The 21,625-nt window shown below is 37.0% G+C and overlaps 1 protein-coding gene across 8 annotated transcripts in view; it reads left to right on the top strand.

Moving 5' to 3' along the window:
- Positions 1-391: 391 nt before the first annotated feature.
- The window catches only part of TTC21B (tetratricopeptide repeat domain 21B), a 98,388-nt gene continuing 77,154 nt past the window's right edge, over positions 392-21,625 (top strand). For 7 of the 8 annotated variants that reach the window (XR_451083.2, XR_009009063.1, XR_009009064.1 and 4 more), the window contains exons 1-10: positions 392-509; positions 5,408-5,537; positions 5,626-5,736; positions 8,490-8,656; positions 11,130-11,252; positions 14,024-14,181; positions 18,041-18,125; positions 19,232-19,330; positions 20,737-20,929; positions 21,374-21,471. Coding sequence is in view for 3 of the 8 variants with exons in the window: in XM_057551467.1 (XP_057407450.1) it covers positions 489-509; positions 5,408-5,537; positions 5,626-5,736; positions 8,490-8,656; positions 11,130-11,252; positions 14,024-14,181; positions 18,041-18,125; positions 19,232-19,330; positions 20,737-20,929; positions 21,374-21,471 (1,185 nt within the window). In the remaining 5 variants the exon portion in view is untranslated. Of the gene's footprint in view, positions 510-5,407; positions 5,538-5,625; positions 5,737-7,001; positions 7,085-8,489; positions 8,657-11,129; positions 11,253-14,023; positions 14,182-18,040; positions 18,126-19,231; positions 19,331-20,736; positions 20,930-21,373; positions 21,472-21,625 lie in introns of those variants that run through there. The other variant, XR_009009065.1, reaches the window with a different exon arrangement.

The raw sequence follows: 21,625 nt of genomic DNA, 5'->3' as shown, positions 1-21,625 counted from the left end.
TTTTCTCTGAGCTGGTCAGGCCTTCTAAATAGCCGCATTGCGGGAACCCGCCTCTACACAAACGTGTAGAAAATGGTGTCTTGCTTTGTAGCCGGAGATGGAAAACAGACTTGCCCTTTTTCCTACGTCCTCCCCCATTTCCTTCATTCTTTAATTCCTAATCCTCAAGCCCGCCCACCCACGGTGCCCCTAGGGTCGTTTCGCTGTTTGACCTCCGCCTCACCCAGCATCCGGTTGGTCGCGCCCCCTTCCCCACCCTCCGCCCTCCCTCCGGGTCCCCGCCCTTGCCTCGACCCCCGCAATCCCTGCCGCGAGGGCCCGCCCCCTCCGCCGGCAGCCAATGGCGGCGCGGCCCCGCCCCGCCCCGCCCCTCCCGCCGCGTCCCAAGCTGGTTTGGGCCTGGGCTGCGAGACCCTGAGACCCTTGGCTCTTCTGCTGGGCTTCGGCAAGCGCGCGCCCAGGAGGCACGCGGCTCGGCCTTGGAAGCCATGGACTCGCAGGGGCTGAAGGTGAGCAAGAGCTGGCCGTGTGTTGCCGTGGGGGGTGCCGGGCTGGCGAGGGGCCGGGGGGCGTGGGGAGCTCGCGGGCCGACCTGGCTAGGCCGTTGTTACCCTGCGGTACCTGCCGCCCCGGCTGGTTAGGTGCCCCCGCCTGGGGTGCGGGCCTGTAACCTACATCACTTGCTCTCCCTCCGCGGGCCCTGCTTTGCAATCTTGAGGTCTGGGCAGCCTTACCCGCGCGCTGCTTTCCGAATTGCCGTTAGTGTGCTTTTCCCACCCTGTTGGTCGTGTTTACTTTTACTTTTGTACCCTGTTTATTCGGAAGGTTTGGTCAACATAGGACGCCTAGTGCGTCTCCCGGGTGCAATTTTTAAGGACTTACAGCAAACTAGTGCCAGCTCCCCCCGTGGGACGGTAGAACGAGCACGGAAAGATGATACGAAATCAGTTAAAGACATAGGCTTGAAAATGGAGGAGTATTTTAGGGTGATGGTCTTCTCTGTTTATCAGTGATGCATCCGTTCAGCAAATATTTAATGACGGTCCACGTAAGAAATGATATGAAAACAAAGACATGAGACTTGAAAGTAAAAGAAGTTACTTTTTAGGATGATTATCTTCTCCATCCATTTGTTCACTGATTCCCTTATTCAACACATATTGATGGAGGGCTCACTGTGTGTCCACTGGAGCTGGAGATAGTGATGAACAGAAAGGAACAGTCCCCGCCTTCACAGGGACTGTGAATTTATAATCTAATGTTGGCGAAAACCTTAATTAAATTAATTCAACAAATGTTTATTGAATGCCTCCCATGTGTCTGGCACTATTCTAAGCCTGAAGATAATAAGCCCTGCAGTAATAAAGCTAAGAAACCCCCCCCCCCCCGCAAATCTTTCTACATTTGGCGAGGGGGAGTCAGTCAGTAAACAGGTAAATGCAATGCGTACCATGTTAGCTGGTGAGGAGTGGTTGGAGGACAGTTTGGCAGTGATGGGGGTGCTGGAGTGTCTTTTGCTTTTTTGCCTAAAGTTTTGCATTACCTTCCTGTGAAGCCTTCCCTCATCCCCTTAAGTATTTTCATCCCCTTAAATTTATCCTTTGTACTGCCACCCAAATGAATTTTTTAATAAAAACACTTTCATGCTAAAAACTGATTTAACTCCTCATCACTTAGACTAGAGGATCAACTCAATAGGAGGCCCTTCTTGACCCTAGCTTTCTTCTAACCTTGTTATCCAATAATCCCTGTTCTACTTAACGTTCTAGAACAGGAGCCTTAAGTAGAACAGCAAACTTTAAAGGGCCAGGTGGTACATATTCAGGCTTTATGGGCCATAGGGTCTCTGTGGCATCGAATCTGCCATCGTATCATGAAAGCAGCTATAGACAATACTTAAACATGGCTTTGTTCCAATAAAACTTTACTTACGGACACTGAAATTTGAATTATTTGAATATAGCTCCCTGTGCTATACAGTAGGAACTTGTTGTTTATCCATTATCTATATAATAGTTTGCATCTGCTAACCCCAAATTCCCAATCCATCCCTACCCCACCTCCCCTCCCCCTTGGCAACCATCAGTCTCTTCTCTGTGTCTTAGTCTGTTTTTGTGTCGTAGATAAATTCATTTGTGTCATACTTTCGATTCCACATATAAGTGATATCATACGGTATTTCTCTTTCTAACTTACTTCACTTAGTATGATAATCTCTAGGTGCATCCATGTTGATGCAAATGGCATTATTTCATTCTTTTTTATGGCCGAATAGTATTCCATTGTGTGTGTGTGTGTGTGTGTGTATGTATATATACACACACACACCACATCTTCTTTATCCATTCATCTGTCAATAGACATTTAGGTTGTTTCCATGTCTTGGCTATTGTAAATAGTGCTGCTGTGAACATTGGCATGCATGTATCTTTTTGAATTTTCTCCGGATATATGCCCAGGAGTGGGATTGCAGGATCATCCGGGATCATACAGTATCATCCAGATATATGCCCAGGAGTGGGATTGCGGGATCATACGGCAACTCTATTTTTAGTTTTTTGAGGAACCGCCATACGGTTTTCCATAATGGCTGCACCAATTTTGTTCCCACCGACAGTGTAGTAGGGTTCCCTTTTCTCCACACACTCTCCAGCATTTGTTATTTGTAGATTTTTTAATGATGGCCATTCTGACCGGTGTGAGGTGGTACCTCATTGTTGCTTTGACTTGCATTTCTCTAATAATTAACGATGTAGAGAATCTTTTTGTAGAGAATCTTTTCATGTGCCCGTTGGCCATCTGTATGTCTACTTTGGAGAAGTGTCTATTTAGGTCTTCTGCCCATATTTTGATTGGGTTGTTGGGCTTTTTTTTTTTTCTTTTCTTTTTCTTTTTATTTATTTATTTATTTATGGCTGCGTTGGGTCTTCGTTTCTGTGCGAGGGCTTACCCCCGTTGCGGCAAGCGGGGGCCACTCCTCATCGCGATGCGCGGGCCTCTCACCATCGCGGCCTCTCCTGTTGCGGAGCACAGGCTCCAGACACGCAGGCCCAACAATCGTGGCTCACGGGCCCAGCCACTCCGCGGCATGCGGGATCCTCCCAGACCAGGGCTCGAACCCGCATCCCCCGCATTGGCAGGCAGACTCCCAACCACTGCGCCACCAGGGAAGCCCTTTTTTTTCTTTTTTTTTCCTGAGTTGTTTGAGCTGTTTGTATATTTTGAAAATTAAGCCCTTGTCAGTTACATCATTTGCAAATATTTTCTCCCACTCCGTAGGTTTTTTCATTTTGTTTGTGGTTTCCTTTGCTGTACGTAAGCTTTTAAGTTTGATTAGGTCCCATTTGTTTATTTTTGCTTTTAATTCTATTACCTTGGGAAACTGACGTAATAAAACATTGGTGCGATTTATGTCAGAGAATGTTTTGCCTTATGCTCTCTTCTAGGAGTTTTATGGTGTCATGTCTTAATATTTAAGTCTTTAAGCCATTTTGAGTTTATTTTTGTGTATGGTGTGAGGATGTGTTCTAACTTCATTGATTTACATGAGGCTGCCCAGCTTTCCCAGCACCACTTGCTGAAGAGACTGTCTTTTCTCTATTGTATATTCTTACCTCCTTTGTGGAAGATTAATTGACCGTAGGTGTGTGGGTTCAAATAGTCTTTAGATTCTAGTCTCAGTTGAAAATTTTAAGCTTTTCTGGGACAGGAACCATATCTTATTCATCTTCATGTTCACCGTACCTAGCCCAGTGCTTGGCACTCGTAGCAGTCAGTAAATGTTTGCTGGATTGAACAACCTAACCTGAACCAAGGGAGTGGAAATAGGTGCGGGGAGTGGGAAGCAGACTAGAACAACAGAAGAAGAACCTACTGACTGGTTAAACTTATGGGGACTGTGCAAACAGGAAGAGAGGATTCCTGACGCCATGTCTGGCTTGGGTTTTGGGGAAATTGAAATAGGAATCTGGAGCTGTGATGAGAGGTCTTGGCTGGACACGTGTTTTTGTTTTTTTTTTTTAATATCAACATTCGGGGTTTGGAGGAACTTTTTTTTTTTTTTTGGAATAGGAGTTTTACAGTATGATATCTCAATCCTTACAATGACCTATAAATGACTACCAGCATTTTACAAATGAGCAAACTGAGTGGCTATAAGATGGACCAGAAAATTGAAAACAGGTCTTAAAATCCATGCCCTTTTTATGATAGCATGCCTTTTAGGAGAGTTATAGTTGCTTAGTGATACTAAACGCTGGACAGAAGTCAAGTAAGATGATATTAAAAGTGTCCTTAGTTGTGGCAAGCTAAGAAGTCATTTGCAACCTTAGGGAAAGGGCTCTGGAGGAAAACTGCACTTTCCTGAGGTGTGCTGCGGGGATCTTGGAATTGGTGTCCGGATCACACTTTGAAGAAACAGTGGCTGAGAAGGGACTGGAGAACAGTAACCACAGGAGAGAAGCAGAGTAAAAGTTGGAGGATGTTTGCCAGACTGTTCTAGAGAAACACATGGACTGTAGCCCTCCAGAAACAATGGACTGTAAAAGAAAAAAAAAAAAGCTGTTCAGACACTCATTTTAATCCTGTCAGTGCTTCATCTGTATTTCTTGCTCCTGCTGAACCAGCTGAAGAGTCAGACTAGGGAGGTATGGGATGGCCCGAATTGGTTTGTGGGAGTGAATCAGGTATATCATGGTGATAGTGAATATGGCTTCCCTCTTTGATTAGGTTAGCAACTAAGCCTTAGATGTGATCCTGAGAAAAATGGTGTAAAGCATAGCTCCAATTAATCAGAACTTTGTATCTCCTGATAACTAGTTTTCTGCCTCATGTATAAATAATATCATTTTGAAAAAAGCCTAATGATAGTGATTTCCATTAAAAAATAGATCCTTTGTTTTACTGACAGTTATTTGTTGTGGAACTCAGAAAACAGGATAACCTTTGACAATCAATTGCTGCGTTTAATTGGTCATTACTTTGTGAGGCTATAAAAACAAAATAGAAGGGTTTTTGTTTTTAAAAGAAATCTGGTCTGGCAGTGGAAGCCTCTTGTCTTTTTTTTTTTTTTTAATTCCTGCTTTTTGTCTGTTTTCCCATTTTCTAAAACCTTAAGAAAATGTGGGGAAAGGAAAGAGGTGAAAATACCCTGACTTCAGTATTGTTAAGAAATAGTTTAGGAAAAAGAAGATGGAAATTATTAGAAAACATTGAGTTATTTCAATAATTTTGTGTTCACTGTGTTCTACATTCCTTAAGTGCTAGCCTTTAACAGTATTTAAGGAACTTGGAAGAAAAAAACACGTTATCGAAGTTTTAGATTATTCAGGATCTTAGGTTTATATCTGCTTAGAGTATTTCAGAACATCAGAATCTCTTTTAACATTTAGTCTTTATTTCCTCTTAGACTTTGATTAATTACTATTGTCAAGAGAGATATTTCCATCATGTGTTACTTGTTGCCAGTGAGGGAACTAAGAGGTATGGCAGTGATCCCGTCTTCAGGTTTTATTATGCCTATGGTACATTGATGGAAGGTATGTGCTAATTATTAAACATTTCCATAAGTTTTAAATTCTTGTTTTGCACGAAGAACAATTTTCACTTCGTAATTTTGATTTTCAGGTAGAACTCAAGAAGCTCTTCGAGAATTTGAGGCTATTAAAAATAAACAAGATGTATCACTTTGTTCTCTAATTGCACTGATATACACTCATAAAATGAGTCCCAATCCAGGTATAGTATTTAAGTACAATGCTTAGACAGTTTTTTCTACTCAGTTCATTTTGATTTTTCTCAATTACCTTAACATTCAGTCTAATCATACTGTATTATGTATTATCTGTAGATACTATTTATGTCATAGTTGTTTTATCTTCCTGACAAGACTTAAGTGTATCAAGCATGAGAAATATGGGTCTTCTATTGCTTTCATATTCCTTATATCCCATGGCAGATGTTTCATTAGTATGTAGGGATTGTTTGAATTAATGTAAAGGTGAATAAATATTAGCAATGGTTAAACCAAAAAAGGACAGCTCAAAACAGGTATATACAAAAATTACTCTGTAGCAGCCAACTTTACAACTTGTTTTGTGCATATATAGCTACATGCAGTTTCTCTCTTCTACTATATCTTGAGCTTCTTAAAAGCCTTTACATCCACCAGGGGGGCTAGCTCTTTGGAAGATATTCAGTAAATTTTTATCCAGTAGTAGGTTGGGAAATATGATTAGATTATAGGAGGAACTTTATACATAAACCAGCAATTAAAATTGTGTGAACTGTCTTAATACATAGCATATCTTAATGGCTGAGGCAGAACAGTATTGGAATTATAGGTAATAAAAAAGAAATAGTATTGTATTCATCCATCTATATCCAGTAACAGCTAATAGCATTGTAAAAATAGGTCTTGTTTCAAATAATTAAACCATTACCAAATGTCATAACTTTTTTTAAATATTAGGAAACAGTTTTTTCTTAAGCAAAGTATCACTTACATCCTTCACCCACATATACTTGTACAAATAAATAAAAAGTTATTTAAAACACTAATATGTTTAGTTCATAAACAAATCTAATGACTAGATGCTTTCTAAAACTTTTAAGAAAGTGTGGGGGAAATGGCCTGTACTGTTTATCCATAGGAGTAGGCTGGGAAGACTTTGTGGAAGTGGGGACTTGATCTTCTCAGACAGGAGAACTCGATGGGCAAATATGTGGAAATGGTTCAGGATTAGGTTCACCTCTGGATCCCCTTCCTCTGTGTTCCAGCAGGAGTGTGTAGCTGGAGCAGAGAATTGGTGTAGGAGAGCTGTAGTCAGTAAGCCTTAAAAAAAAAAAAGAGAAATTAACAAAATGTTTTCTTCCTAGAATCAAGTTTTTGTTTAATTGGTTACTCCCAAGAGTACTGGTTCTGTTAGAAAATGTGATTTCCAGGATTGTTTAGAGACACCTGAGTACTCACTCCACTTTCCTCCATAGATAATGCTGAGTGCGCTTGAGTTCAGGAGAGGCCCAGATGTCTGTCTCGCGTAGGAAGAGCCTACATTGTTCTCGTACATTCTTCCTGAATGCTAATGTAAGCCCTGTTTATTAAAGGGCTGTGATGCATTAAGAACTTGAGCTGATATCTGGAAAGAACTAGCTTTATGCAGACTATCACAGCTAGCTGATGCCCCACTAGGGACTTGATGGAAATCTGGGCAGGAAGGTACAGTGCCTGCTCCTGCCCCGATAAGTTCTGTTTCTGTATCACGCCTATTTAGTGAGAACTTCTGAAGGTGTTGCAGTGGGTGTGCTGTAGGCAGGGCAGAAGGGGTCCCTTGCCAAGCAATCTCTAGCCCTCCAGAGTACAATTTTGTTTCCTAAACTCCTAAAGTTGTACCTTAGTAATTCCACATTTAAATGTAAATTTGTATCCTTAGAGTTAAAAGGAAGAGTCACGTACCTTTCCTTGGTAGCCATTTCCAGAAAGGTGGTCTGTTAGAATCTCAGTCCTCAACTTTGACATTTCTTCTTTCTATTGCCTAGCTGATCCACATTTTGATTCGACCTGGGATTTGGATCTAACTGACATTTGTGTCCCAAGCATTTACATAACAGATTAAAGAGAAGTGATTAGAGTTCTAGGCATAGACCATCTTTTTAAGGGAGCAGTCAGGCAGTCAGTATTAACTATATAAGTAGCAGTTTATACCACCTTTCATTGACCTGTGACAGCAGCCTGGCTTGGTTATATGTTTTAGAATTGGATTAGGAAGTAGGGTAATTTGACTCCTAGTTCTGAATTTGCCCCTAATAGTTGTCTCATTTTAGAATCATTGCCAACTTTTTCATCTTATTATTAAAAAAAAAATATTTGCATATATAGCCTTTATGTCTTGAGAATGACATGAACTGTAGAACTGTAGTGTGGTCACAGTGGTCATTAGCCACAGGTGGATGTAGAGCACTTGAAATGTGTCTCGTTTGAGGACGTGAATTTTAAATTTAATTCTAATTAATTTACTTTAAAATTTAAAACTGATACTTGATTCAGTTAGAAAAATTATGTTTAGAACAAGTATATGATTCTGCTTTTTCCAAAATAAATTTTATGAAATCTAAGTATAAAGATTTGCTGAAGAAAACTTCACATCTTAATTGAGATGTGCTTTGTGTAAAGTGCGTACCAGATTTTAAAGATTTGGTAAGACAAAAAAAAAAGTATCTTCTTAATAATTTTCAAATCAATTATGTGTTGAAATGATAATTTGGATATATTGGGTTAAATAAAATATATTATTAAAGTGAATTTTACTTGTTTCTACTTCTTTGATGTGACTACTAGGAAATTTTAAATTACGTATGTGGCTTGCATTTTATTTTTATTAGTGCTGCTGTAGAGAGAAGAACTATATTCTCTGCTGTTAATTATCTGACCTATTATAAACTCTTAATCTAGAATTTAATTTTCACTTAATGTCTTTTTCTCCTTCTCCCAGATAGAGAAGCTATTCTGGAATCAGATGCCAGAGTGAAGGAGCAGCGTAAAGGAGCTGGACCAAAAGCTTTGTACCATGCAGGCTTATTTTTGTGGCACATTGGTCGTCACGATAAGGCGAGAGAATATGTTGACCGAATGATCAAAATGTCAGATGGTAGTAAAGAGGTAGCTGGTTTTCTTATTTTGAAATACTAACATTAAAGGAAGCTTATGTTATTTATATAAAAGCTTTGTTATTGCCCACTCTATTCTCATTTTATAAATAACAGCCTTATTTTAATATTTTATTATTTTATAAAATTGTAGTTCTCTAAGGTTTTTTTTTTTAAATGTTATTTATTAACTCTTGACAAGAGCCCTCCCTGGTTCCTTCCCTCCCTTCCCTCCTTTTCTTTCTCCTTCCTTCCCTCCCACTCTCCTTATTGAACTGCTCTAGGTACAAGGCACCATTATTTGCACTGTTAATAATAGAAAGATAAAAAATACATAAACTTTACTTTCACGACTGGATCATCTAGCAGTGTTATAGAGCACACACCCAATTAACATTGTGAGAAAATTGACAAATGGAATGAGAGAAGTGTGATTAAAATGTGCAGGAAAATAATAGTTAACATTTATTGCTCATTTACTTTGTGCTAGGCACTATTTTATGTACTCAAGGGGAGATCACATCGATAACTGTTAGGCGAATGAAGAAGAATTTCTTGAAGGAAGTAGCATTTGAGCTAAAACCTGAAAGATGGATACAGTTTCCACAGGCAAAGATTATGGAAAAGGGAAGTAGATACTCCCAGGGTGGGAGATGATAGATAGAAAGGAGAAGAACAAGGAGACGTGTAGGTCTGGGTACAGTGAGAACCTCACACCTGATGGGAATACAGGGTACAGAGAAGAAGAGTGTGAAAGAAAAGGTTGGAAAAGTGGGTTGGGACAAATTGAAGGATCTTGATGGCTAGGTACAAATACTTGTATCTAATTTGATATGCACTGAGGGTCATTGAAGATTTTTAATCATGTCAGTGATGTTATTAAAGTGCAAATTCAGAAGATTAATTTAGCAAATGTTTATAGGATGAACTGACCTGGGAAGAAACCAGAATGCAGGCCCCCAAAGATAGTACTTTCTGGCAGAAGGCTTTAAGGGCCTACACTAAAATACTATTCAGTGGGTAGGAATTTGAGAATTATCAAATACCCACAGGACTTTTCAACTTATTATAAATATTGGGGGAAAGATATTGAGGTGTCAGATATCAAGGATGTCTCTCTGAGGTTTTAAGCCTGGACAATTCAGAGACCAGTTAACGTGACTAGAAAATACTTTGGGATGAGAAGGTAATCTTGGAGGGAGGTGATGTGTTTGGTTTTAGACATTCTATATTTCAGGCTCTGACAGAACAGTGAGATGGAGACAGTAGATGAGCTTTTAGAAAAAGAAGAGAAAAAATTAGAAAAGGTATTGGACTAGAAATAAAGGTTGGGAATCATCCACACAGTTGAAATGATTCAAGAAAGTACAGTGATCTAATGAGTGGAAGTAACATTGTTTAAGTATTCTTACCTGTCTTTTCAGGTGAAATATAGGGAAGTAAATATGATCTTAGTTAAAGATTTATAAGGTTTATTAATTAACCTAGAAATTTTTTGACAGACGAGCAGTTTTCATAATTTTTTATTTGGCATTAAAAAGAAAAATAATCAACGTGTATTCATCTTCTTTCTAATCCTATAAACCTTACAGTCCATTGGCTCACTAACATTTCTGAAGGTAAACGTTCATGGCTTCTTCATTTTTTAATTTCTGAGGCCATTTTATCCTTTCACTTGAAGCTCACTGGACTAGTCAAAGAGGTTGAGATAGTTGCCAAATTATCTTAATTTTTAATAAATGTGAAGCAAGGCACTTCTTTTTTCCCATCTTAGTTCATTTGGTCTGTTTCCCCAAAAAGAGGTAACAAATTCTTATTTACGTATTGAATTACATGTTTAGCAGTTATTAGTAATTTATTAGCAAAGCCCCATGTAAGAATATTGGTTATTTAGTATTAAGGGAATATTTTACAAGCTCCTTAATATTAATATCGACCACGGTAGTAATCTTTTTTTTTTCTTTTTTTTTAAAAAAATTAATTAATTAATTAATTTATGGCTGTGTTGGGTCTTCGTTTCTGTGCGAGGGCTTTCTCTAGTTGTGGCAAGCGGGGGCCACTCTTCATCGCGGTGCGCGGGCCTCTCACTATCGCGGCCTCTCTTGTTGCGGAGCACAGGCTCCAGGCGCGCAGGCTCAGTAATTGTGGCTCATGGGCCCAGTTGCTCCGTGGCATGTGGGATCTTCCCAGACCAGGGCTCGAACCCGTGTCCCCTGCATTGGCAGGCAGATTCTCAACCACTGCGCCACCAGGGAAGCCCCACAGTAGTAATCTTAAAGGCTGAAATTCATAATAGTTCCCAAGACTGTAGACTAGCAAGGGTTTGAAAGTGATTTTATTGCAGTTTTATTTTTCATAACATTATTTGATAGAGTGATTTTTGTTACTAATTACAAATAAGAATGATGCTTAGTTTAACTTCTTCATCAACATTTATTTCTTTCATTTCCAAAAAAATGAAAATATTAGAATTATTCATTTTACAGGGACAGGTTTTGAAAGCATGGCTTGATATTACAAGAGGAAAAGAACCTTATACTAAAAAAGCACTGAGGTATTTTGAAGAGGGATTACAAGATGGAAATGATATTTTTGCTCTGCTGGGTAAGGTGAGTTGGCGTTACGTTAATAAAATGAAGTTTTAAAATTTATTTGTAATATATATGAAACCCAACAAAACCAAGTAGCTCAAAAAGATAGTTTTTATGTTACTTTTATCAACTCTCAACTGCAGGGAGGGACTTGCATTTGTATGGGACGATGAACAGTAAGCTAGAGAAAAGTACTCCCTGCCAAATTCCTGAATCCTGGATCAGTTTTAATTGTTTTTGTTGTTGCTGTTGGTAGTTGTGGTGGTTCCTATATTATTTACTCACCAAACATCTATGATGTATCTAATATGTGTGAGGCATCACTCTACATACTAGGGATGCCCTAAGCAAAATAAAACCTCTTGCTTTTATGGAGCTTATGTTCTACTGGTGGAGACAGACAATAAAGAAAGTAAGTGAATTATATGCTATATTAGAAGGTGGTAAGTACAATGGAAAAATAAAGCAAGGAAAGAGGGAGAAGTACAACTGGGGTATGAACTTGCAGTTTTAAATGATGTGGTCAGAGAAAGTGACATTTGAGCAAAGACATGTAGGAGGTGAGGGTTAAAGCCCTGTGGGCACCTGGGGAGAGCATTACAAATAGGGGAGTAGAGAGTTCAAATACCTTAAGGCATGTTGAAGGCATTGCTAGGAGGCCTGGAGACTAAAGCAGAATGAGTGAAGGGGAGAAAAGTGAAGGCTAGAGGGAGAGAAGGTGAGTGTCAGGGCAGGTGGGCATGGGGGAGAATGAGGAGAGGCTGGCTGATTCTGTAAAGCCTTTGGCTTTTGCTTTGAACCAGATAGATGGGCAGCCGATGAAAAGAGAAATAACATGATCTAACTTACATTGAGAGGGATGACCAAGTGGCAGCGTCATTAGAAATCATTGGTGGGTAGAAATGTTTAATTTGGACTTTTTCTTCAATTCCATGGATGCCGTCTGAATGCCTTAAATTTAAAAAAAATCATTTTTTATTTCAGCAAAAAATTAAATTTATATTAGGAAAACAGTCTATTAAATTAGCAGTAATCTGGTGTGGGGGGATAAAAAAGAAAGCGAGGATTATTGGTGTCTTGGCTATTGCCAATGTCCCTACATTGCTTTTTTCAATTTCCCTGGCTAGTGAGCTTGTTCAGATGTTTGCCACCGGTACAACTAGTATTCGTGCTGCTTGGACTCAGGTTTTGCCTAATGGCACTGCTAGAGGTTATGGGCATTTAAGCAAGTTTTTAAAAAAGTTTTTCTTGATCATTTCTGCTCCCCTCTATTCCTTAAAGAAAAGCTAGTAGGTAATCTAAGGTAGGGCTATTTCAAGTGTCAATATAAGCAGCTTAGGAAGGATTTACCTTTTTCCTCTAATACTTTAGACTGGTTTAAATTCTTTTTCTGATATGACCCATTCCAATTATGTATTTATTTTTCAGTTCATTCAGCAAGAGGCTTGCATAAGTTGAATTCCAACTAGGAATGATATGAACCAATTATATAGCAAATTTAGTTTCATTTAATATAGTATGTTGCATTCATATGGGAGGTGATGGTCTAAGGAAGTATTAGATGTGGTCTATTTGCATGATTTTTGTTATTTTATGTTACCAGCTATTTAGGCAGATTGCAAAGGCATATATATTTTTAAAAATTATCTGCATTAATCTTTTTTGCTATTATTGTCCACTATTGAGAAATTTAAATAATAATTTATTTTGACATAGTGGCATCTTTGGATGGTTCTCATACTTTCCTTTAATTATATGGGAACATAATCTCAAACTGATTTCGGGAATATATTGCAGTTTTACTATACATCTGTTGAGGCTGGATGCTCATTTTGAACTGAGATATTCTAGGACTAAATTTATTCCTAAAGGAGATTCAGAAACACATTTTTAAAAATCTGACATATAATAAATATGCCTCATCATCTGTTCTTAAAGCACTTACTATATTTATAGATTTATATTTTCTGACTATGAAAGTAATACATGTACATTGTAGAAAAATTTTAGAATACAATAATATCTGAATTAATAAATATCACCATTGGTGATAACCAGCTAAACTATTATATCGTAAATGACATCGCTTCGTGTCAGTAAATATCGATCTACAAATTAACAGAATGAGTTTTAATGGCCACCTAAAATTTTATTAAGTAAATATGCTATCATTTTATCCTAGGTGGCCATTTCAGGTTATTTTAATTTTTTCTATTATAAATAGTTCTGCCATAAATATGCTTCTTTTTGGTCTTATCCATTTATGTCCTTAAGATAATTCATAGAAGTGAAAATATTGAGGTAGTTTTGCACTTTATTTTGCTGATTCTTTAAAGTCTTATCTTCTTTAGCCTGAAAGTAATTTTTTAAAAAAGATACAATATCTATTAGTTTTAAATGCTACTTGCAAATATCCTGGAAATATTTTATTCTAAAAGGTAATTTTTCTGTTATAAATAGAAACATTCCTTACGATGTTTCTGAAAATATTTCAAAATTTTCATCCTGTAGTTATATATTTCTCAGTTACTTAAAAGCGGATTTCAAAACAGTCGCTTACAATGGAAAATATTTTTATTCTGTGATGTTTCAAAATTTTGTTTGATTAAAACTTATTTTGTTTTTTCTGATCATAAAAGTGAAAACTATTTCTTACAGAAAGGTCAGAAAATAAAAATATAAAACATGTTAAACACTGGAATCCTACCTCTTCCAGGGTAAGTGCTGTGAGACCCTTAGTCTATATGATCAGAGTTTTGATGTCGCTTTTTTCTTTTTTCTCCCATTAGGCACAGTGCCTTGAGATGCGCCAGAATTACTCCCGTGCTCTGGAGACCGTGAACCAGATAATCATGAACTTTCCCAGTTTCCCTCCTGCTTTTGTAAAGAAAATGAAACTACAACTAGCCTTGCAGGATTGGGACCAGACGGTTGAGACAGCACAGAGGTTAAGTAAAAAAAAGCTGTCACAAGTATCTTTGGATCTGGTTATAATTTTGAGAAAAAAAGAAAATCTATGTGTATTTTTATTCTTATAAGGTTCTTTTAATTTGAATTTTTCAAACAATGTAGAATTGAGGAAAACCTTAACGTTGCATTGTTTTTAAAGGGTGAATGTATTGATTTACATAAATATCTGGGTAGCTATTCTAAAACACTCTTATATGCAGAAAGACAAATATCCTATCCCTGACCTCATGAAGCTTAGATAATAAGCAGAACAAGTAAGAAATTACGTAGTTATTACGTAAGTGCTACGTAATTACGTAGTAATTACGTAGTTAAAAAGTTATAAGTGCAATGGAGAAAAAATAAAGCCGGAAAGTGAAATAGGGACCGAGGGGAGGGGCTTCAATTTTATGGGTTGGCAGGGAAGGCCTGTTAGAAGATGGCGTTTGACAGAGGGAGCAAGCTTGCAGACATCCCGGAGAAGACTGCAGTAAGAAGCGAATACAAGTGCAGAGACCTTGAGGCAAGAGTACGTGTCCTATGGTTAAGGATGGGAAGGAGCAAGATGACTAGGCGGTGACGTCAGAGCACGGGGTCTTGTTGGTCATGGTAAAGATTTTGGTTTTTCTTCTGAAGTGTGAAGGCATTGGAGGGTTCCCTCTCTCCCTTCTTCCCTTCCTGCTTTGTTCCTCTTTCTCCCCAACAACCCCCTCCTCTTTTTGTTCTTGCTAAATAAGTTAAAGAAACCAGTATTTTTATCCTACAGGTTTTGAATGATATGAATTGTATTGATTGTATGCCATATAACTGTGTAGCTTATTGCTTATCCTCAGTATTTCTAATAAATTGGTGATGGATCTAGAGACTAGGTTAGATTCACATTCAATATTTGTTTCTTTGTTTGGCAGTTAATTCGTAAGTGCTGATGTGTTCTTCCATCAAAGAGACATAATCTATGCTTGTCTCTCTTTTTTTGTGGTATTAGCAGCAATTCGAGCTCAGTACCTGGGTACTTGGTTTAGGATTACAGTATGGTTATGTCATTCTTTCTGCATTTCTTAGCTAGAATCCTCCTATAAAGAAAAACTTCCAACCTGCTGATTGGTTATCTAGTGTTATAGTTCATGTAAGAGAAGTTGGATAAGTGCTTGAGTCTTTTCCCTTATTTCCAGGTTTCAGAAACAAACAAGAAAGGCCCCTAGCATCCCTAGCATTCTCCATTGGTGATTGATAGTGGTTTGGGTTTGTTTATATGATATGGATTAAACTTGAGTGTTTCTAACCATTTCGGTTATTATAATTGCTCAGATTGAGTTATCTTTGGCCACTAGTAGCTTCTTCAAGTTAGTTCTGGAGTCTTTTTTGACATGACCCTAGTAGTCTTTGATAGTTTCCTTACTATTTGGTATGGCAAGATATACCAGGGTTATTTTGTGTGTTTACTGCCCTGTATAGGTATCAGCCGTGGTCCAGGGCAATCTAATTCCTTTCACTGAGAAATGGTATTTGGAGACCACAATTTGGGTATAAGTAGCTTTCTGATGTTTATATTTTTCCAGATTTCCTCTCTAGGCACTGTGGGGGGGGGGGGGTGGGTGGGAGTGGGAGGTATCCACATAATGTATAAATATATGCATATATCTTGGGGGGCATTTAAAAAGTGAAAAATAGACTTGTTATATAGCTTTTAAACTTGATTTTTCTTTAACTTAGTATTTCATGGATATCCTTTTATGTTTATTAACAATGAATAGCATCTATAAAGTGAACATAAATATAGTTTATTTTATCTTTCCCAATTGGTAGGCATGTTTCTAATTTTTTGCTGTTCTAAATATTGCAGTGAACACACACACACACGCACACGCACACACACACCTTTATACACATAGGAGTATTTCTGAAGGATGGTTTCCCAAATGAGGGATTACTAATTTAAAGGGAATTATATTTTTTTAGGGCAAGCTAAGCTCCTCTAAAAAGTAGATCCAAACATATGTTTTAGCACAGTGAGCTTTTTTTTTGGTCACACGTAACTGTTTTGAGTGGTTGTAAGATTTGATCAGGCAGCCTTCTTCCACACTGTCTTCACGGGACCCAAGCTCTCCATCTTGCAACTCTGCCATTTCCTAAAACCTCATGACATTGGTGTCCAGCTGGTAAGAGGGAAAAGAGTGTGGAGGCGTCATTCCGCTTTTCTTAAAAGCCCAGGCCCAGAAATGCCATAAACTGCTTCCTCTCACGTTGGCCATGGCTATGTGCGGAGATGGCTGGGAAGTGTTGGCTAGCCCTGAGCCCAAGCAAGTAAGGGGAGAGTGGACTTGAGGAGAGATTGCAGTCTCTGCCTCAGGTATACACATTTGACGTTTTGATAAATGCTGTCAAATTGTTCTTGTAAGAAATTATACTAAGATTCTCATTAGTAGTCTATTGCATGCCCAACCCCTATCCTTACCAATTCTGGCCATTGTCAATGTGGGGTTTTTATTTGTTTTTTAAGCAATCTGGTAGAATAAGAATGGTGACTTATTTTTATTTTCATTTCCTTGATCATGTTGCCATTGAGCATCTTTTTTATGCTAAAAGCTATTTTTTTTCTGTATATTGACTTGTCCTTTTTTTCTTTTTAACTGGATCTGTTCTTTCCTATATTTCTAATGGATTTTTACATCTTTTAGGGGAAATTCTCCATCATGTTTCTTTTTTGATAGCTTTTTTGGCCCTTCTTTTGCAGTTGACTATCAGAATAACTTGTTTTAAAAAAAGAAAAACTTTACAAGATATTGGGTTGAATTACATTAAGTCTGTAGATTATTTGGGGAGAATTTTTTTAACCCCAAATGAGTATTATCATGAGGCAGCTATTGATCTACAGCAAACAACCACACATCTCAGGGCATGTGATACTGTGCACTCATTTGTACTTCGGTGTGGGTCACCTAGGGTCACTGACCCAGTCCAGATGTGGCTGGGACTCTGCTTCAAGTTTCAGATCCAGCCGGGAGGGCGTGGCACCTCATTGCAGTTTGGACTCTGGTCCACTCGAAGGGTGTTCTTCCCTGGGCTCCAGCCAAAGAACACCAGCTTCCTAGAGAAAGCCCTTCTTATGGTGATAGCAGAGTTGCAGAGGACAAGCAGAAATATGCAATGCCTCTGAAACAGGCGTGGCACACTGCCATTCCTATCCACATCCCATTGGCCAAGAAAAATGTCCAGGTTTATAGTTGGGGGCAGTGAAGCACAAGCCAGCATTTGTAGGGGGAACTGCTCAGTTACATGGCAGAAAGCATGTAATCAGGGAGAGTGAAAAAGCTGGAGCTAATAATTCAACATAGCATCCCGTGCATGATAAGAAACCTAGTGTGTTACCCCATTTATTCAGTTCCGTTTCTGAATACCCTTGATAAAGTTTTATAGGAATTTCTGTAGCTTTTGCGTATTTCTTACTAAGTTTTGTTTTTGTTCCTATCATTAAAAGGATCTTTTAATAACATTTTCTAATTTATTTTTACCACATTGGATCTATTTTAATGTTGTGAATTCCATTAATAGAGTTTTTGATATTCAGCCCATCTTTACATTCCTGGAATTCTTGTAATAAATCTGTGTGGTCAGGGTGAATTATTCTTTTAATATACTGTTGAGTATGGTAGAATGTATTCACATCTTTCGTAAACATATGAAAATTAAGATCCAGAGATTCTTTGGGGTTTAAATAATGAGATTGATAATTTTCATAAAGGAGATGTCACCTTACTAATTAAAATTTCTTATTTAGACAGTGGAATAATCAACAAACCAAGTTTTCAAGCCGTCAAATAAAAATAACGTAACATTAACTGAAAAATTTTTTTCAGGTTAATGCTGCAAGATAATCAAAATGTGGAAGCACTAAGAATGATGGCCCTTTACTATTTGTGTAGGGAGGGGGATATAGAGAAGGTAAGTTGTATTGTACTATTACATTTATGTTTCCTATACTAAATATGTATTTAGTTACACACACACATGCACATACAAAAGAGCCTTGAAGTGCTGTTTTAGAATGTATGTCATGGTAGTTTTTAGTTGATTCCTAGAAATATACCTTAACAAAGAGGTGGGTTTGTTAAATCACCTAGTAAAGCAAAAGTATCATGTAGTTAAAATTACCCATGAAAACTTTTAAAATTATTATCTACAGCATGTGCTGTTTCTATGTAAAACTCATGTGCAGTAATATATATGATTAATGTAACAAGTGATACTGGGTATGGAAGAGAACATATATAAAATATAATTCATAGTACTTTTACAATTTTATTGAGTTTGCATAAGTTAAATGGGTTTAGGATGAAATCCCATTGGACCTTATAAGGCACATGTTTTCTCTGCTAGTGAACACATTGACTGTACACTAGATTATGGAATGCCAAAATCCAGTCTGAAGTAAATAGTATTATAACAAGTAATAGATTTAGACTGGTATTTAGTCTGGTTAAATTGGATAATGTGATAGTACCTAGTAAATACTTCAGTAAATACTAGAAGAATCTTAGAGGAGCAACTCTTCAGTAAATTTTCCAGGCATTGAAATTATTTATGTCAAGTATCTGATTTTTCTGTTCTAGAAAATATTTTAAATATAAACCAGGCTATCTAGGTAATCCAAGGACTGATCTCATGTTATAGTAATGTTTGTAAGTGTGTTATCATTCATATCTCGTGTGTTATGAATTAATTATTGGAGAGGGAGCTTGGCATGTATAGTTAATTGAATATTATGGGTATCTTTACCCACCCTTAGGAAACCCAGAGGTTTCCATGCAATAACAATTATTAAGGAAACACATTTTAAAATGCAGTTATTAATTTATAATTATTCAACTGTTTGTAAAAGGGCCTTTTATCCTCTTGCAGCATATAAGATTTCATTGGAAGAAGGGGACTTTATAAAAGCAAAGATCTTTTTAAATATTAATAATAATATTTATTAGTGTACATGTCATGTATTATGTTCTTTTATTCTTAGTTTATTTTTAAATAATACCGAGTACTTTTTGTTTTAGGCTGCCACCAAGCTGGACAACTTAGGAAATGCACTGGATGCCGTGGAACCACAGAATGCTCAACTTTTTTATAACATCACAATCGCCTTCAGCAGAACTGTAAGAGTGCCAGCGGAGCTCTGTTATTTGTAGCTGGAAATACAAAACTAGTCACAAATGTTGAGGCACCAAAAAGCACATGACCTAGAGTGAAAATGTGATGTGTCTATAAATACGTGATACATTCTTAAGGTAGTTCAGAGGAGATACAGTTTCCAGCTATCAGAAGCCATCATGGAGGTATCATGGAGGAAGTGGCACCCGTGAATCCTTTAAGGATAGGGAAGTGCCTTCCAGACAAAGGAAATGGGAATCAGGGCGTAGGATTTACGACTAGGGTTGTTCTTTGTTTTATGTTTTTAAAACTATTTTTTGAACGTTGTAAAGTGGGTAGTAGACTATTTGGGTGGGGGAAGTGGTTGCTATCTTATTTTTTTATAATAATAAAGAAATGATTTTATTACAAGCACCCAGTAAAAAGAAGGTAATTGGGAATGGAATAGAAAAATACAGCAGAATTTTAAAATCACTACAAGAAATGAGAGGATTGAAAAGTTAACTAGAAAAAAGTAAATAAGGAAAGGAGACACAGAGTAAGTAAAATAATTATTAAAATAAAGTTGAAAGAAAATAATCAAGGATATTAATTGTTAAATGACATGAATAAACTGAATTCTCTTATTTAAAAACAAAGGTTGTCAGATCATGTGAAATTTAGAGGAACTGCCCCTGCCCCGCCTGCCCCACTATTATGGAAGTTTGAGTTAAGGGGGGGTATTTACCTTTTTTTATTTACCTACTGCCAGACACGTGGTTTTTATTACTTTACAACAAATCAAACAATTTAGTAAGTAACGACTCTTCAAAGTTGTTATGTTCAAAAAGTATATACTTATTCTGACAGCATTGCCATTTCTTGAAATAATTTTGAAGGCTTTTTTTCAAGAAGATTCTAAGGCGTGGTTCTCACTGGTGGTATACTTGTCTTTAGGGGTAAAGCAGATCCTTGTCCTAGTTTTTGATTCAATAAAAATATATATATTCAATAAAATATATATATCTCTATATATTACTCTAGATATACACACACGTATATATACACACACACACATAAATATATATAAAACCTTAAAGTAATGATTTTTGTTTCTGATCATGAGACAGTTTGAAAAAAGAGCTCTGAAGATTTTGCTTGTGCAGCATCATTAGAAGCAGTAAACTTTTCAAGATAGCTGTTTTTTAAAAGCATTACTCATAAGGTTGTTTAAGTTCTGTTAGGATATGAACTCTTGCTGCACTGCCTAGATAGTAAATAGAGCAGTTTCATTTTTCTTTATGAAATAATTTTATTTTTTTCCTACATTCTGAATCTGTGAAATAAAAATTATTTACATGTACATTTAGAAAAAATGAATTCTTCCGAGTTGAAGTGTTTTAATGTAACTTAAATTTTTTTTTCTTTTTAGTGTGGACGTAGTCAACTGATTCTTCAAAAAACCCAAACATTACTAGAGAGAGCTTTTAGTTTAACTCCTCAGCAATCAGAATTTGCTACAGAACTTGGATACCAAATGATTTTACAGGGGAAAGTTAAAGAGGCATTGAAGTGGTATAAGACTGCCATGACACTAGATGAAACCAGTGTCTCTGCACTAATTGGTATGACAACCATATCTATGAGTGTTCCTCATACAGATGCGAGTAATGATTGCTTTTCATACCTGCCATTAAAGAAGAAAAGACATATTTTATGGTTTTCTAAAATTAAACTGTTCTCCACTGTCTATAACAGAAAAAAAAATCATGTGCCTTTAAGAATAAAATTTTTACTTCTTAAATACTATCTTAAGAGAATAGATTTTTATGAGATAATTCACATAAATTATGAATTCCATAGTAACTGATTTTCTGTGGGTACAAAGCTACCCATTTTCTTTTCTTTCACTCTTTTTCTTCTTTCTGTCTTTGTTTTTAAATCTAAAACTTTGATGTATTATGGCAAAAAAACCCTTGTTTAATTAATATTGTTTGTGTTAGCTTGAAGTGTACGTGCCTGAAATGATGTGGATTTTTGCCATTTTTGTCTTTTTTTTTTTTTTTTAGGATTTATCCAATGTCAATTAATAGAAGGACAACTACAGGACGCAGATCAGCAGTTAGAATTCCTTAGTGAAATTCAGCAGTCTATTGGAAAATCGGCGGTATAGTATTTTATTTTATCAGATGGTAGATCCTAGCTACTATTTATAAAATATGAAATTTTAAATGTCTTAATATTTAGTAATGGTTTTAGAGGACTAATGTACACTAATTTTAATATGTAATTACATTTATTAATTTACCTCCGTGCATAAT

Source organism: Balaenoptera acutorostrata, chromosome 8, assembly GCF_949987535.1.
Source record: "Balaenoptera acutorostrata chromosome 8, mBalAcu1.1, whole genome shotgun sequence".
In the NCBI taxonomy this organism is placed as follows: Eukaryota; Metazoa; Chordata; class Mammalia; order Artiodactyla; family Balaenopteridae; genus Balaenoptera; species Balaenoptera acutorostrata.
Note: the sequence above shows the minus strand (reverse complement) of the source record. Positions and strands in the feature narration are given on the sequence as shown.